This window comes from Seriola dumerili, unplaced genomic scaffold (assembly GCF_002260705.1).
Source record: "Seriola dumerili isolate Sdu_G_001 unplaced genomic scaffold, Sdu_1.0 BDQW01000160.1, whole genome shotgun sequence".
NCBI classification, from domain to species: Eukaryota; Metazoa; Chordata; class Actinopteri; order Carangiformes; family Carangidae; genus Seriola; species Seriola dumerili.
In genome coordinates, this window is record NW_019174415.1 from 1,150,074 (window position 1) to 1,168,645 (window position 18,572).

The 18,572-nt window shown below is 42.2% G+C and overlaps 1 protein-coding gene across 3 annotated transcripts; it reads left to right on the plus strand.

Annotated features, from left to right (window-relative positions):
- The first annotated feature begins 52 nt into the window (after positions 1-52).
- Positions 53-12,595, plus strand: LOC111226453 (C-terminal-binding protein 1-like). Of its 3 annotated transcripts, none has more exons than XM_022751614.1 (11): positions 56-112; positions 1,181-1,227; positions 1,592-1,735; positions 6,941-7,095; positions 7,400-7,544; positions 7,654-7,860; positions 8,430-8,644; positions 9,566-9,696; positions 10,572-10,699; positions 10,935-11,052; positions 11,140-12,595. In XM_022751614.1, exons 3-11 carry the CDS (start codon positions 1,675-1,677, stop codon positions 11,324-11,326), a joined length of 1,347 nt encoding a protein of 448 aa, XP_022607335.1. In that variant the 5' UTR covers positions 56-112; positions 1,181-1,227; positions 1,592-1,674; the 3' UTR covers positions 11,327-12,595. The 3 variants fall into 3 exon arrangements, with proteins under 3 accessions (XP_022607337.1, XP_022607335.1, XP_022607336.1); XM_022751615.1 differs by lacking the exon at positions 56-112 and adding an exon at positions 147-422; XM_022751616.1 differs by lacking the exon at positions 1,181-1,227 and having other exon boundaries at positions 53-112.
- The last annotated feature ends 5,977 nt before the right edge of the window (positions 12,596-18,572 follow it).

Below are 18,572 nucleotides of genomic sequence, written 5' to 3' on the forward strand. Positions count from 1 at the left end.
CCCCCAACAGCAAGCCACTTCCTCTTTTGTCTAATTTCATGGCGATCGGGAGAGAGGGAACACCACCGACGCACGCACACTGTCTCAGCACTCTTGAAAGAGTTTTTTCGGGGTAAATAATTGACAATTTTTGCAAGATTCGGTCACTGGGTTTCAAAGTAGTATTGCTTGAATTCAGTAATGTGGGTGATTCACCTTTCCCTGTAGAATTAATTCATTTTTTCAGCTTCTGGATCAGATATTTCACATTGTAGCGCCACTCGCTGATAACAAATCGGACGAAATGGGCTCCCCCTCCGCCTGCATCTTTCCCACACACTCAGCGGCACGCTAGTTAACGGCTCTGGCTAGCTAACGTTAGCAACGCTGCAAACGCCTAATATGTGTAGCTATGGAGATGCGTTATTTTGACACACTTCAAAGTTAGTGGCTGATAATTAACATTCAATACTGTGTATGTTCGAGAGTTAGCAAGAATTTGTTGTTACATTAAAATGTTAGCCACTTAAAGTCCTCAAATGTTTGTGTTTGGATTAGCTAGCCAACATCGGCTAGTTAGCTGCCATGCTATGTATTTAGTTAGCGTTAGCCTGGGTCGCGATTCAGAAGTTAATGTTATCTGAACTACCTCAGAACGAACAGACTAATTGTGGAAGGTTTGTCACCTAACATGAATTAAATAAGTGTAGTATTTGCATGGAACAGATAAATGTCCACCATTCATTTTAAGAGTCCCGGGTATTCTCGGTAGCTGAGAAAAGGGTTAGCTAGCTAGTTAACGGTAACTTGGCAGCTAACGAGAGGCTCTGTGATGTTGCATCGTGAAGTTACCGTTAAAGTTAGACACCCATACGTATAACGTTAACTGTGTGTACGAGTAGTGTTGTTTTTACAAGCTAAAGTAAAGTTGACCGCTAAGTTGGAAACCATAATCAGCCAGGACCCTTAACAGGTTGACAAGATAAAACTAGTGAACTGTAAGAGTAAAGTGACTTGAGTACCAGCCAGTTTTGAACGCTAAAATTACTTTAATCAAACAAGTTTATCATCGGGAGATGCACATAACAGTACATTTTATTGTGTATGAAAGCTTTGCCAGTATTGATAACATGGAGTGCAGTGATTCTAACTGAATGACACTATCATATCTGAAGCTAGTATACCTCTTCTTTGTTTACAGTGTAAACTAAGTTGTCAATCATTGGCATAACGAACATTGTTCTCCAGGTGAGTTTCTGTCTACAGTTTGCTACTATAGAAATAGCCCACTATCACGAATTTCTCTGCTTTTAATTTGACGAACTTAGTTTTTTTCCAGTGGTGAGTGAATGGTTACTGTTCAGCCTGAACTTTTCAAATAACCCTTTTCATTGTTTTAATTGTTACACATGAATGTACTACATTTTCATGCCAGGTAAGCTGTGGAGACCAGCTGCCGAAATACAAAACAATTGTTCAATGCTAATTTTAACACTAAATTCATTGTCCAGTGCCCAATTTGTATTTTTCTACAGTTCACTATTCATGAGAACATGAAGTCATTCAGGTAGTTAATGTTTTTTCTTGACTGACTTTTCGTATTTGTGTGCAGGTGAATCTAAGTGGACATCATTAAAGGGGCCCCATAGCACTTGGATCTGTTCTTCTCTGTCCCAGGTTCAGACTGCTTGGTCTATGGCGCTGATGGACAAACACAAACAGGTCAAGCGGCAGAGACTTGACCGCATTTGTGAGGGTGAGAGTTCATAAATACTCATACCAAGTAAAAGTAAATATGTGGGAGGTATATTTTGTTACTTTGATGTAAACTTAAACTTTTAAATTAAAACTTTATTGTATTCTACACAGGCCATCATAACTATATAAGTCATAGCCTTGTACTAATGAAAGATAATCTTTCATACCTGATTGCAAAGTATATATCATGACTTAATTAAACTAGAAAATTGATAAAAGTTTGCGCATTCTCTGAAATCAGATACTGACAGTTGTTTATTGGGTCATTCATGCCAATCCACCCAGAATTCAGAATTTCATGAAGAACAAGTTTATGTCATGGATATTCTCGGGAAAAAAATCATCTAAAAACTTTTGTTAAATTCATGGGCCTTTGAAAATGCTGTAGCTCTGCTCCAAATAGTTTTCTTATGAATTTTTTAAGTTTGGACCTTGGAGCTAAATTTTTTTTAAATAATTTTTGCGATTCTTTGTGTGTGTATTGTAAGACTCACCAGCATCTTATTTTTAGTTGAAATTTCTACTGAACATGAAAACCTAAAGATAATGAATGTTTTACATTAGTAATCAAATTAATAAAACTTTTTTTTTTTATTGCTAGAATGAAGACTTGAATTTTAAAAATTAATATCTCTTCTAGTTTTCATTATTTTGGAACCAAATTTAGATTCTGTGTAGTATTAATATAGTTTTATCACATCTAGAAGTTATTTGGTCCTGCATAAGTAAATATAACATTGGAGCTTTAAAAACAAAATCCCCTTTTTAAGAAATATTTGCTCTCTATCCCAAGAACGAATATTTTAATTTCCTGGAACAGTGCTAATATTCATTGCTGATATATAAGAATTTAAAAATGTTATATTACTCATTTATCTAATTTAAAAATGATTTGAAAATAGCATAGGTAGATATTTTTACTATGTGGACTTAAAGGTTCTTTGTTTGCAAGTTACAAATTGTAATGGTGTTGTTTGTCACTTACTAAACGATGTCACCTCTTTGCATGTTGGGACAAAATATTAATCTTAGTTCCTTAGTTCAGAACACACATTATTTTGCAGTTTCAGACTCTTCTGAACTAATTTCTTACATCATGGGCTAGTAGCATTAGAAAACAATAAAGCAAGTCTGGGCTAATTCCACCTGAAACAGGTTTGGACAGATTAATTAAAAATGGATTGCAACATACCCAAATATATAAACAAGTGAAATCAAAATTAATCTCATCATTAAGGAGTTCCGTGTGATAGTGAGACCATGGAAAAAGCCTAGAGGAAGAAGCCAACTGTCACAAGACAACTTACACTAATGGAAAAGTTGTGCTTTTGAGTTTGGCTGAGTTGGGAAGGAACTGTTGAAGTTGAGAAGTAGATGTTTGACTTGACAGATGATGCCACAGTTTGGTTGCATTACCTGAGGTACTTTTTTGGGAAATATAGCTTTCTCCAGAAAGAGTTTTGTGATTCCTTTAGCTTGCAGAAGTGGTACCCCATGCCCTCCTTGATGAAGGACTCAGAATCCACTGATGGAACAGAAATTGATATAAAAGAGACAAATCCAACTGCGGAGAATGCAAATTCTTACATGACGGAGTCATATAACATCTTTAAATGTTTTATATAGCTGCAATGAATATTAGCACTTTTCCATGAAAAGGTTTTAAGGAAATTATAACAATCCTTGCAATAATATCTTAACAGGCCAGAGTTTTAGCTCTTAAGCTGTATGGCGCTCAGTTTTTTATGTAGGACCACATAACTTTGAGATGTGATAGAAGTATATTGATACCACACAGAATCAAAATTTGATTTTTAGAAAGTGAAAACTAGTGGAGATATTAATTTTAGAAAAGGGTAAAAAAAATGTTATTTTATTATTTTTGATTACTGTAAAACTTTCAAAAATAACTATGTACCTAAATACATGTTGCAAATTATCCATAGTGTTTCTTGGATGTTCAGTACAAATTTCAACTCAATCCATTTTTAAAATAAGCAATGTGTGAGGCTTACAATACACACACAAAGAATCACAAAAATTATGAAATCTTTGCTCTGAGGGCCAAACTTCATGAATGCAATCTAAAAAATAATTTGGAGTAGAGCTTTAGGATTTTGCAAGGTGCCATGAAATGGAATTTTTTGGAGAAAATCCATGACATGAAATGGGAGGTCCTGGGTAATTTGGTATGGAATTACCCTATTATGCATTTATGCATATTTTGCATAATTCTGCTCTTTAATAGCTGCTTTTGATGTATTTTCTCACTGCTCCAGGAACTTTGTGGTTTTGGTGAAATATTGTTTGTTTTATGGTAATGAAATGCTATTGGTTAACACACTTGACTGGTGTTAGTCACCTTAGGTAGTTAAGTGACCCGCTTTGTGTTTCTTACTTCCTCTCAGTGTGGAGGAGATTGCTGTTTTTTATTTTTCTTATTTTTAGTTAAATTGATGTGCATGGAGTGTACATATGGAAACTTTGCAGTGTCTTTCATATTGAGGATAACAAGTAAACTTTTTATGTTGCTGCAAGCATATGCAGTCATGGCCACTACATAGAAGACTTCTAGAGGAGACAGTATTTTGAGCTGGAGTAGAGTGTAGATGATGGAGATCACACATAATGGTGCACTAAAATGGAGGGAACAGTCTGGGAGCGTCTCAGGAGACGGGTGAAAGGGAGAGGACAAGGTGAAGGGTCGTGGGGCAGGGAAATGGGCCAGCTGTCTCTTTAAAAAATGACAACAGCCCAAACCGCCCTCGGCCTCAGCTTCGGCTATGCTAATGAGGTTAGTGCTGGTTGGCTGGCCCTCAATGGAGCTGCATATGATTGGAGGCTGCTCATGGGGGAGGGACTGGGCGTGGATGACAGCTGGGATCCAGCCAGCCAAGAGCAGGCTGACAGAGAGAGGGAGAAAAAAAAGAGCGATAGAGGGAGAGCAAGGCGAGAGAGGGAGAGAGAGAGAGAGAGAGAGAGAGGAAGACAGGCTGACAGACTTCATAATGCAAGGTTAGGCCCGGTGCTCATGTGTTTTCTATTTGGCATGTGTTTTTGAAATTTGTGAACTATGGGGGGGGGTCTAAGAATTGGGTGTGGTGCAGCTATGTGTGTGCAGTTTCCCTTTTTGTGTTCAGCGCGTATTTGTGTTGCCGCAGCCGTTGAGAAGGAACTGAATAACCAAGTGTGTGTGTGCCTAGCTGTGTCTGGGTGGAGTACGGCTGCTGCTTGCTGCATTATCATCGTTCGCTGCCCCTCCCCCCTCACCTCTTACTCCTCCAACTGCGCCAGAGGGAGAGAGGAGGAGGGAGTGAGGGGAAAGAAAGGGAGAGAGGGTGGGGGGAATGAATGAATCACTGAATGAATTGTATTGTGTGTGCGGCCATGCTTGTGCTTCGTAGGCCTCGGGTATGCCAGTGTCCTTTACTCAGATTACCCCGTGTGTAGGCCTACTTGTGTATTTCTAGAACTACTTTTTCAGAGAGCGTCTTTGTGATGAGCCCCGTTTGATTTCTCTACATAGTAAGAGTCTCTTTATGCTTTCAGTGTGTTGCAGTAAGCCTGTTAGCATTCTTGAGCCATTTGCAATGAATGTGAATCACACTGCTAAACCTAGCTTAGTAAATTGTAAATTTTTTATAAGAGTACCAGGCTGCATGTTTTCCTTGGTGTTTTTGGCTGTGTACATTTAATGCATGCTTTGGGAAATGCTCAGACGTCAGAGGAAGTGTTCACAAATATTTGTTTTCCACCTTCGGCTACCAGCTCCCTTCCCTCCTCTGCAGTCTCACCATTACCTCCTGCCCTCTGTCCAAGTAAATGTTCCAGCTAGACACACTCCCCCACCCCGGGAGACACACACACACCTGTCACACAGCAGGGACAAGATAGTGTGTACTGGTGCATGTGTGGGGTTAGTCCAAGCTAAGAACTGCTGAGAAGAAATAGGGAGAGAGGTGTAAAGAGCAACACTAACAAAACCATTAGTGTTAATTTATTTAATTTCCCCTCATTTCACACTAATGCGCTGGCAGAGATGTGGCATTTATTTCTTGCATTGATTTGTTATTGACTTTTGTTGGCCGAATGGTAAATGGCCATGGTGCCACATGGGCCAAATGCACAGATTCTTGCCAGAAAGGTGTGTGTGTGTGTGTGTGTGTGTGTGTGTGTGTGTGTGTGTGTGTTATCTGTGTGTGTCTGAAGAAAGGGGGTGAACCAGAGAAATAGGAAGGAGGGACTCTTCCAGACGGGAGAATTTAGGTCATGACTCAGACCCCCTCATGAACCCCCACCACCTCCTTTCTGAGACCCCTCAGTTTTCTCCACCCCTCCCCCAGCCGCCACACTCCATCACCTCTCCCCCTCCTGTCCCAGCCCCCCCCCCTCCCCCCCCCCCCCCGCTCCCCCCCCCCCCCCCCCCCCCCCCCCCCCCCCCCCCCCCCCCCGTGTGTGCTCTGCTCATACAGTAGGCAGGTCAAGTTCCCAGAATTAACACTTCATCAAAAGTGCTCTGCTTCATTAACCAGATTCTAACCTTCACCATATGAGGAGTCTAAAGATCTAAGTGTAACAGATGTGGATTGATGAAGACTTGATGGTGTATATTGGTTCCACGCACTACTAAACAGAGCTGGAGTTCAATACCAAATAGGCCTGGATGCTGGACACTCTCCATGCCCTATTACAGATTTAGTTACACATTACTTTTGTAACCAAAGAACACATCACTTCTGTGGGACATACACCCACACATCCTGGTAGTTTCCTTAGGGTGCTGATGGAAAAAGAGTCATAAAAGCTTGAGTTATTATTGTCTAAGCAGTGTGGCAGTTAGCCCTGTTAACTTTAGTCATGTGTGGTGGGGGATTTTGTGTGAGGGTATGATGACTTGCATCTTGTCAGGTAGTCCATGGGAAACGCAGACTGTTGAGTCACTAACCTCCAGTTTAACTTTAGTGGTTCTGAAATACAAGTGGCTGGTAGCTGTGTACACTAAGTGTCATCAATAATTGCAGTAAGAATGAGATGAAAACCTGTAACATAAAGCTTTAAGTGTTAATTTGCTTTTAATGTGGTTCGGGGACTTTTATTTTTAGCATTTTTTTTCCTTGATTTGTAATGGTCATTAAATATTTAACCACTTTTATTTATTACTCACATGTAACAACAAACACTTGTTTCTTCCTTCTGGTCTCAGGTATCCGACCCCCCATCCTGAACGGGCCAATGCATCCGCGGCCCCTGGTAGCCCTGCTGGACGGGCGGGACTGCACTGTGGAAATGCCCATCCTCAAAGATGTGGCCACAGTGGCCTTCTGCGATGCCCAGTCCACACAAGAGATACATGAGAAGGTATGCACATAACCACACTGTTATCACTATCCATGAGAGCAAAAAAATTTTTTTGATTCATCCTGTAGTTTGAAAGTAATCCACATCTTCACTGTACCCAAAAATACGTTGCCCTCTTCTTGTCCAGCATAACTGTTGCTACCGACAGCCTGCCAATTAATAACTAATATTTAGTCAAGCTTGGTCCCTTCTTTCCAAGTGACATGATTGCATGTCCCTTGTTGAAGTGGCGTAATATTTGAATGTTTAGTGCATTTTACTGTGATGAACATTCGGATTATTCAAATGCATTTGTCCTTTGTAGGTGCTAAATGAGGCAGTGGCCGCTCTGCTGTACCACACCATCACTCTATCCAGAGATGACTTGGAAAAGTTTAAAGGCCTACGCGTAATTGTCAGGATTGGCTCAGGCTTTGACAACGTTGACATCAAAGCAGCTGCTGAACTAGGTGAGCTAACCCAGAACAGCACTCGAAGTTATTCACAGTACTCCTCATGACAGGTGCTGTTGTCTTTAATGCTCATCTTTTTCCTCCTCGTTTTCGCCCCTCCACGCAGGCATTGCTGTCTGTAATGTGCCAGCAGCCTCGGTGGAGGAGACAGCCGACACTTCGCTATGTCTGATCCTCAACCTGTACAGACGAGTCACCTGGATGCACCAGGCCCTCAGGGAGGGAACCCGTGCCTCTAGTGTGGAGCAGATCAGGGAGGTGGCAGGCGGTGCTGCTCGTATCCGGGGCGAGACCCTGGGCATTATTGGCCTGGGTGAGTGAAAGGCGTGGGCAGGGGTGGCTAGATTAGTTAAAGAGCATTATTGCTTCATATTCCAGTAGTGCCTTTAATCCAAGATTGTATTTGTCTCATTGAGTTATAATTCAACATAATTCATTTTGTGCTGAAATGCATTAGAGGATCTGATTAATCCAGTGGTTCTCAAACTTTTTCTGCATGCCCCCCCTCAGAAGTCGAAAAAGATTCACACACACCCACCCTACAAAATTTATTCCTAACTCTATCAATAATAGGGGAAACAACTAATGTTCCATGTATCCATGTTGAATTTTAGTGAAATAAAAGTCAGCAGGATATCATCAGCAAATTTTTCATACATCAGTCATACTTATTCAACTTAGTTTCATTCTAAATTTTTTTCCCTGGTCGTTCACAACCCCCTGCAGTGACCTGAGAACCGCTGGTTTAATCCAAGCTGACAGTTGATGGTCAGACAAACAGTATGCTGTAGGACCTGTTTGGTATTTATGATTTCTATTTTGGTTCCAACAGGGGCACCTCAGTGGCTGTTAATAACCTTACCATTTCTCTTTGTCTTGCAGGGCGTGTTGGCCAAGCAGTGGCTCTGCGGGCCAAGGCCTTTGGTTTTGGCGTGATCTTCTATGACCCCTACCTGCCCGATGGCGTGGAGCGTTCACTAGGCCTGCAGCGCATGGCCACCCTGCAGGACCTGCTCATCCACTCGGACTGTGTATCCCTGCACTGCAGCCTCAACGAGCACAACCACCACCTCATCAATGACTTCACCATCAAACAGGTGTGTAGGATACAATCCGAATATGCACAACACAAAATTTGTCTTATGATTGCTTTCTCATCAGCAGGCATTTTGGATTTTTGTTTGGGAAAAAAGCAACATCTAATTATGGTGCACTTATGTTAGCTTGGTTGAAATACTGTAAATAAAAAGCCTGCCTGTATGTTGCTACTGGATCATCTTAAATAAGATTGAACCATTTCATCAGATTTCTCTGAACACTGTGATGCATTAGTGGAGTGGTCCTCAATTTTATTAAAATGAACTGTATCTGGATTTATTCATCATTCATAATGTCATTCATTCGTATCAGTCATTTTGAATTTCTTATCAAATCAGTTTTTTCCTTCCTTCTGTGCATCTGGTTCTGACTTATTTTTTCCCTCTTGCTGTATGTGGAGCAAAAAGTTGTTTGCTCGCTCTGAGGTTTAGCTACATTACCATGTTAAGTAAATTGCTGCTTTAGCACATTGGGTCCTGTCCCAATGTGAGCCCATCCTTTTCTTTAATAGATTAATGGGATGTAAAAGTTAGTTATGCAGCCTGTCAAGCCTAATATGCGGAACCCTGAACCATCTATTAGACCAACTGGTTGATATCATTTGCAGTTCATTGTGGGAGGCTGCCACCAAGAATTGGCATTCAGTTTTTATATGCAGCTTAAAATCCTGATTCATGCATTTGGCCGACAATGTTTGAGTACAATTATAATAGTGTAGGCACCTTGGCCTGAATCAAACATTGCCTCTATATTCTAGGGCAGTCTGTATTATAGATTGGAAGAATAAAAGTTGAATATATGTGTCCCATATGATGTCAGTGTTTACTGTTGGTATTTTGTGGCAGATTGAAAATGTCAGCCTTTTTGGACTTAGTCTGCTCCTCATAGTTTAATCATACTTTTTCTAACTCTTGATACAGATGCGTCAGGGAGCCTTCCTGGTGAACACATCGAGAGGGGGTCTGGTTGACGAGAAAGCATTGGCTCAGGCCCTGAAAGAGGGCCGGATACGAGGGGCTGCCCTGGACGTCCACGAGACAGAACCATTCAGGTAACCATGGTACACTACTGGGTAGGGTGGGCAATCTGACCAAAAGATCATATGACAATCTTTTTAGGTAGGATCATGACCCAGGTATATCCCCACAGATTTAGTTGAACTTGTGATGACATGACTAGTTGTAGTTCACTGGACACAAAGCCTCTAACTTCAACTCAAAGGCCCAGCTCACAAATTTGTTCAAATTCCCGTCTCCTCCGATCATCTGAATGTGATCTGATGTATCCTTCCGCCGCTTTGATGGTTCTTTTGGATGTTTGTCCACTTGCCGCTGTTCTTTGCCCACAATGCTGTGTTCTGTTTACAAATTGTCACACCCAGTCACACTTTTTGCTTAGTTAATATAGAGTATTCGTTTGGTCAGCGCTGTTATTTAATTATGAGATGCTATATGTAAATTTAAATTTGAAAGTTCAGTCGCTGTCCCAGCTTGTCCCATCTCGTCCCATCTTGTGTTTCCCTGCATGCAGGCACATCTCTCACTCAGCAGATGGATTGCAACTCCACCGACCCAGACTGCAGCTGGTGACGGTTGTTCTTGTTCTGCTCAGGTGGAGAACTGGTACGAGGGCCTCAAGCCAAGCTCGCCGAGGCTGCAGAGCAGAACAAGAACTACCGTCACTGGCTGCAGTTAGCAGGCTAGCTGCTTAACCATTAACAATTGGCTTATTAATTGTATTGAAGACATGATCTACGATTCATCTGAAAAGTAGATCATATGCCAAAGAAAGATCGTCCATGATATAAGATCATCAGATCGCCCACCCACTACCACTGGAATACACTTGCCCATGTACGACCACAGATGTGCATGACAACACAATCGCATCACTCCTCTCTGTAACAACCTTTCCCCTTCTTAACAGTTTTTCAACAGGCCCTCTGAAGGATGCCCCCAACCTAATCTGTACCCCGCACACATCCTGGTACAGTGAGCAGGCCTCTGTGGAGGCTCGCGAGGAGGCAGCCAGGGAGGTTCGGCGTGCCATCACTGGTAAGACACACACTTTGAAAAGCATCAAATCTTGGCATTTGAGAAGCTGAAACCAGCAAACCAATGACCTTTTTATATATATGACACACACACTCCACACGCCGTTATTTATCATTTTATATTCGAAAATAATATTAAACTTGAACATGTTGTCAAAAAACAGGATGCTGTCAGTAGCATGAACTCTGTTTTTCCATCTCGATGAGGTTGTAATGGTCTGTTGTTCCTGCTGTAGGGCGTATCCCTGACAGTCTGAAGAACTGTGTGAATAAGGAATACCTGATGGCAGCCTCTCAGTGGCCCAGCATGGAGGCAGCCACTGTTCACCCAGAACTTAATGGAGCCACTTACAGGTGAGGGTCATGAGGCTGAACATGGATCTGGAGGCAGTAAGAATCAGCTGTCATATGATTCTTGGGCTTTTTCTGCCTGTGTTTTAGATTTCCTCCAGGCCTGATCAATGTTGCAGCAGCAGGGGGTCTCCCAGGAGCTGGCGCAGGGGTTGAAAGCCTGGTTTCAGGAACCCTGGCGCATGGTATCGCCCCCGTCTCTCACCCCCCCCATGCCCCCTCTCCGGGGCAGCCCACTAAGGCTGAAGCCGACAGAGACATCCCCTCCGACCAATAGCCCCCCCTGCCGCCGCCAGTACATTCCGTCACCTCTGGAAACCACCCCCCACCCCCACTTCCCAGCATCAGACACAGCCCGACCCTCCAGTACATCGGCAGCACCAGTTTGACCTGACGTGGATCTACACAGTCTTGTTTCTCAGATCACATAACCAGCCCAGGAGTGACCTATCCACAGCTACCCCACATCCCACCCACATCCCTCCAGAACACACACCCATCCCTCCATCCAAGTCTGCATCTCACCCACCCACATGCCATCCCCTCCTCCCTTCACTCCCCCACAACGTCAGCAATAACTCTGTTCTCAAGGATTCAATGATTGGATTGGTTTATTTCCTTAGTTGGCCGTTGTTTTAATGGAAAGTTGATCTGTTGTGGTTCTAGGTGTTAATGTTTGTTTGTTTTGTAAAGAAAAAATAGCATTTCTGACACGAGGCTTTACAGTCTGCTGCCTCCTGCAGTCCTCCTCTGACCAGTAGAGGCACAGAGGCAGAAAGTTTGAAGCCCCCCTTTGTACATTAATGGCTCATGTTACTGCTCTCTTCTTTTTCTTTTCTTTTTTTCTCTCTCTCCCCCTTCACCTTTGTTGTGATGGGGGAAAGTAAACCAGACAGAATCACAAACAGTAAATCCTGTCCTCCCCACCAGGCATCTAGCTACCCCTCAGTCCAATTTTGCCCTTCGTCCCCCCACCCCCCGGCACTGTCATCATTTTGTTCAGCAGAGGGATCCTTAATGCTGTCAGTGTGGAGCTATTACAGACTGTCAAAATATATTTTATCTACTCAGCTCACACTTAAGCAACCTTGATGGAGTGACAGCCAAAATCTTATGTCACATTTTACCGCTGTGATTGTCCAGATCGGGTACAGTCATCCCTGTATTTACACATGTTTTGTCCCCCATGGATTTTTCTGTCATGACATAATAGCTTAGCGCATCATATCAGAGAGCACCTAGGTGTGAATTTCTATCTCATGCCAGCAGCCAGGGTGCTGCGTGTGAGGTCTCTGCACATTGGGCCCATACAGTATCAAACACAGCAGCTTTTTCTTGCTGGAAAAACAGCAGCATGCCAGGGACCTCACCAGCAGAGGGCACTGTCTGACCACTCAGAGCTGCATGCAGCTCATGTCAGTCAAACAGATGGACGGTTACAGGTTAGTTTTAGTGAAGAAGAACATGATCACACACTGCCGACATTCAGAACACAGGATGGGTGACCGGGGATCGACTACCGCCTTATTGTTATTGCCTCACTGTACCCCACCCCCCCACCCCCTCACCACCACCACCACCACCAAGCACCCACCCACCCACTCTGCACTCTTCTCCCACTGTCATAACCGACCCTACACATCTGCTCATGAACCAGTGTGCATCCACAAATTCCTTGAAGTGTGAGGGGACAGTAGAGATTAGATTCCCTGTAGGAGCAAGGGGACAGTGTTCTTGCATGCTGGCTTTATTAATGACAGTGGTGTGTGTGTGTGTGTGCGTGCGCGCGTGTGTGTGTGTGCGTGCGTGCGCGCATGCTTGTGTGTGTGTCCACGTGCGTGCATGCGTGCGTGTATGTGTGTGTGTGTGTTTGTATGTTCCCTCGCCCTGTTATGATAACAAGCTGTTGTCTTTCCAAAGGAATAGTCCCTAGGAGTAACTCTTTAACGCTGTTGCCCTGGTGTCAAGGGAACACCTTTCTAGTACCTCAGTAACAGATATTGAATGTACCGTGCATACCCTTTTATTTTTTGTACAGATTTTCTAGATACTTCTTTACTATTCTTTACCAGAAGGGTTGTGAAATTGTAGCAGTAATGATACAATAAAAAACAATTGCCCCATAAAATAAATTGACAAAATCTTTGTAGGTTCACTATAGGTCATTGAATACTCAGGCTTCAAAACCAGTGTTTATCTCCTTCCCTTTACCTTTTGATTTCCTCTTTGTGTAAAAGTCAACACAACGCTTTCCCATTCTTAGACTTCAGACTGTAGTAGATGTGTTTTGACCTCCATCTTACCGGCTAATGAAAAATGAGGAAAAAAACAAAAGGCGGTCGTCGTGGTCTGCTAGTTCTCTTTTATTAGAACAGTAGTAGTAGATGCTGTTTGGTTTTGTTTTGTTTTTGTTTTTTTTTTACCCCCCTTCATTGTCAAGCTGCTCTATCTATAGTGCATGTGAGGTAATTTTCTAGGGGAAATACTATTGGCTTAAAAAAAAATTGGTGTCATCTTGCTGTTTCCCTCTGCTCCCCGGCCTTCTCCCCCTCAGAGTGTTTTCAACCCGAGTTGCCATTTTTGTCGTGGTCAGTTTTCCAGTGATGTACAGTTTTCCCCTCAGAGTCTATGAGAGACATGGAGCATGTCTGTGTCCTGAGATGCTAGGCTCCTCTGTCATGTGATGAGTATATATTTTTAAAAAATAACCCCCATAGTTCGGATTATGAGCATTATAGTAATCTTAAATTTTGCTGTTGATGATGATTATTATATATTTTTTTTCAGTTCAGCAGTGCACTGTTATGAAAACCATTCTGTTTTTATTGTAGGATTTCATTTTTATGGATATGCTGTCTGTGTTCTACATGTTGTACTGAAACATTTCAGAGAAAACAAGAGATCCCTCTCGTGGTGATTTTTTTTTTTTTAATTTGTCTTATCCCAACTGTCCTTTCCAGCTGATATCCTCTGGGCCTTACTATTTCTCTCCTTGTTAAAGTAGCTGTTATAGAAAGTCGCCATGGAACCACTCACTGCCTTAATACAGTTGACCACAGCAGGTGAAGTCAGGAGACACACCCAGTTGAAAAGAACGGGCCACAGTGGATGCCGCTCCGCAAAAAGCTCTTCACACCCCGACAGGAGAAAATCTACAGCACCTTGCATTTCTTTGAACGACATTTGCCTTTGTAGACAGTTTTTGGCTCATTCTGCAAACACATAAAACCAGTGTGAATTCTTATTGTGCATTAATGTTATTTTTTGTTTGTCTTCTAGTTTTTAATAGTTAAGTTACCCTGGCAGTGTGTATGTGCGTTGGCTAACAGATAAGCACAGTGTGTATGCTCACAAAGCCACAGCTGATATTTCACTCTTGGGTGTGAGAATGCCCCCCCCACCCCCACCCCACCCCCCACCACCACTCTGGGGCTCTTAAAGTGTCTTTCACAGTGCTGCCAGAGCCCCAGTGGGGCTGGGAGTGGGAGGGAATAGCGGACACTGGTGTGGTCTGTCAAAAAAAAAAAAAAAGCAGAAAATTACGGTGAGAATTGGTCACTTTTTCTCTCTCAGGGTTCAAATGCACACATATCCTCCAGCAGTCGCCCTCTGTCTTGTGTCCCTCATCCCAAGTTTTCCGCCCCCAGAATGTAGAACAGCCTCCTGCGTTTTTAGAAACCGCTCTCCCCTCATTTCCCCTTTGTGCACAGGTCTGAACTTTTTTTCTTTTTTTCCTGTTTTGCTTTCTTTTGGCACTGACATCTAACCATCTAACAAGGAATGAATGAATGAATGTTTGAAAGTGACTGTGTGTAATGTTAAAATTGGGAAATGTATTTTTACAACATGTGAACATGTTTTTTTTCCACTCACTCTCATTGTGAATTGATTTTTTTTTCTTTCACCAGACTGCAAAAACAAAAAGAAAAAACAAAAATGAAAAAAAAAAATCTCCTGTAACTAGGCTCTTAAGCTTTATTTTTGTTTTGTTTACTTTTTTATTAGAAACAATCATGTTTGTGATGGTAACTTCCGATGGTAAACTCCACACCGTATTTTAATAAAATCTTAAAAATTAAACATTTGCTCCGTTGTTTTTAACTTTCCAAATAATTATCTGCTGGTACCAAGAAACCTTTTGTAGTGAACCTGTAACTGGTTATGTCATTTGAAAAAGTTTCTGTGCTTGATTATGATGGTCAGTGAGTTGATGACAATTAATGCCAGTTGCCATTATTTAGTCCCACTGATTACACTCAGTTACTTCAGGACATGTTTACGGAGCTTTAGCCATTAACAAAATTGTTTGCTATACAGTTTGTCAGCTCTTTTATATGGCAATGAGGGGTTATGCGGTGCCAGAACGGGCACAGTTTTACAAGTGGGCAGACTAGGTGGGGAGTATGGGAAAGGGGGTTTCTGTGTAGACCCACAGGGCAGAGGAGGGTGGGGTATTATCAGCCCCAAAATTGCTACCACATGCACATAACCAGGAGCCTGCTCTTAAAATGGAGTGAAGGGACTGAGAGCAGAGGTCCACTCACCAGAGCTGGCTTCAGAAGCCCTGACTAAAGGCTGGCACCCTCAGGTGTCAGGGTGCCATGGAGTCCTTATGGTGCTCATCCAGTGATTATTTTCAGCCCTGTGACTGGCACTAATGTGTTTTTAATACAAATACAGTTCACCAATTTAGCATTGCACTCCTTTGTCAGACTCATGGTGGACAGTTAAAAAGTAGAAACCTTGTAGCAGAGCCAGACATAACCTTTTTTCTTCCCTCTTGTCAAAACTGGTGCATACATTACCCACAATGCAACTCAACCACTAGCAATTTAGTCTGAGAATCAAGTGTATTTATGCTGGCTAGGGGCTGTCATCATATCAGATTTTCACTACACGATTATTGTGGCCAAACCAATTCACAATAACAATATTATCACAATATCTATAGAAAATTTTAATTCTGTGCTTTGTCTCTTTTTTTCCCCAAATGAATTGTACTCAAATACGAGTGTAGGGAGGTGGAGAGAGAGTCATGTTGCCAGGCTAATGGTAGCATTTAGGAGATTTACGATTCACCACATAAAAAGTTATATGCCTACATTAAAGGGGAACTCCACATTAAAAGCCGAGATATTTCAGTCTGGACCAAAGTGGTGAACTGATCGGCCAGCCAAAACCTGAGTCAACTTATTATTTCTGCCATAGTAAGAGTTAGTTTCTAACTCGTACCATTTTTGCCATCTATGGATACTTGGAACCAGAGTCTATACTGTTGCGTGCTGTGCTTGCCAGTTTTTAAGTGAGGGACAGACATATTACGTAACAGCATGTTGTAGTTGAAAGAGGCCCAGGATGCAAGCAGTATTTTAACAGACCTGATTCACACACACTTCAAACACACTCCGGCACATTGCTTCCAAAGACCCTCTTGAGAATGTGCTACGTAGTGCAGCAGAGCATCACCCACCTCTCCCAGCGCCATACATTACCTCTGTCAGCCTCCTTGCTGTGCAGCCAGATTTTTTTTATTTGTTTGTTTAGTTGAAGAGGAGGAGGAGGAGGAGGGCTGTGGTCAAACCAGTAGAATGGGAGTACCAGTTCATGTGCTGCTGCGGCATCAGTATGTTTAGTAAACTACTACCGTACCTGTTTAGTTAACTTCTACTGGTTTTAGTGAGTGGGTCACAAAAAAGTAGAAAACAGCTTGAGTTGGTCAAAGGTTGTGTGAGATCATTTAACTGAGGTCCAGAGATGAGAACATCAACAAAACAACATTGTTTTGAGCCTCGATGGGGAGAAAGAACAGTTTGACGGATCAGGATGTGCGTGTGTTAGCATGTATGCATGCTTGTGCATATATGTCTGTGTGATTAATTAGTCTCCAGACAGATAACCTATCCAACTTGGAGGGATTGGACTACCAACCCCAAAGCTGAGTGGATAAATATTTGTCTTTGGTTGTCTTTGGAATGATTAAATATTATTCCAACCACTGTTGCCAATGTTGCATTGCCCTCAGATTGCAACAGCTTTGTTTTTCCTTTTATTTGACCAGCACTTACTCTTATTACTTTATTTAAAGGATAATTCTGGCAATATTTTTATTTATTTCTTATTGTCAACAAATCCCATGAGAAGACGTAGTTGATATTGAACACATCAATTCATTGGATGACATTTTCGTTTATTACGACTAACATGGGCACTGTAGTTTATTTTGAATCTTTTTGAGCGCACACTCGAACACCAAATGTGTATTAGTCCACAGCTGAAAATAGTCCCCAACAAATGCACTCATTTACTCTTTTTTGAGAAATGCTTACTATAAAACTACAGTGCCCAAGCGTTTTAGGAAATCATTCAGCCTGCTTTTAAAGACCCCCTCCAATGAAAACCCTTGTTAACATGTATTTTTTATATAATACAAGACATATCATGAGCGAAATGAACAGTCAACGCCATGACTGCATATTTCCACCTTGGAACTGCAGTGAACCAATGACATAAAAACGGATTCAGAAACCTAGGGTTTCATATGTCACAAATCTAAGGAACCAATCCTGTCAACTTATGAGGAGGGGGGCGGGCAGAATAAACTAAAAACCTTGTCAGTACAGAGAGTGAGAGTTTGCATTGGTACAACCACTAACACTGTGTCAGCCACTGCCAGTTACAAGCTAACAAACAACATAAACAAGTAAATACGCTTGCCATTCTGATACGTCTTTGAAACACCGATTATGATGCACAACAAACTCCTCAAACGTGTGTGTCTGAGTCTCTCTGATGTGTCCTCACTAACCGTCTAGATACGCACTGCTCTTTCACCTGTCAACCTAGCACAAGCAGCGGTGGTCGACGGGACAAAACCCAACATCACAACTACAAATAGGCCAACATCCTATTCATAACCACACAGACATACGCAGACACACACAATCATACACAAACACGCAACAACACACTTCATATGCACAAACACTAAACAGAATACTCATATCAAAATAGTACATATACTGCATGTATCCAAGGTTACAAAAACAGGTCATCAGAGTGATGCTCAAGTTAATGCTGACAAGACTGGTTACTTACAATCCATTTTTTTTTACTTCACCAGAGAAAATATGAAAGACTGTGCAGGTTTTCAGATTGACAGTATTATTAAACTGTCTGTATATTTTTTCCTCTATTTCTCTTCAATAATATTGGACCACAATTCACAGTCAATATTATCCATCTGTTCCTAATGCTGCTCTTTCCTCCTGTCTGTCTGTCTGTCTGTGTGTCTGAGAGGTCTAGAGGGTTTTTGCGGCAGCGAAGTCGAGACACCGGAGCTAGTATGGCCCTGGCCCAACGCTCTGTGATTAGCTCATGGTTTTCCTCTCATTGCTTCACTCACTTGGCTCATGTAGCACTGACGTGAGCACGTGATTGACAGTAAAGAAAACTTTCAGCTATCTTGGAGATTTGCGTCAGTCAGGCAACCTGCAGCCATTCTGCTGCTGTAGCTGGTGTCCTAA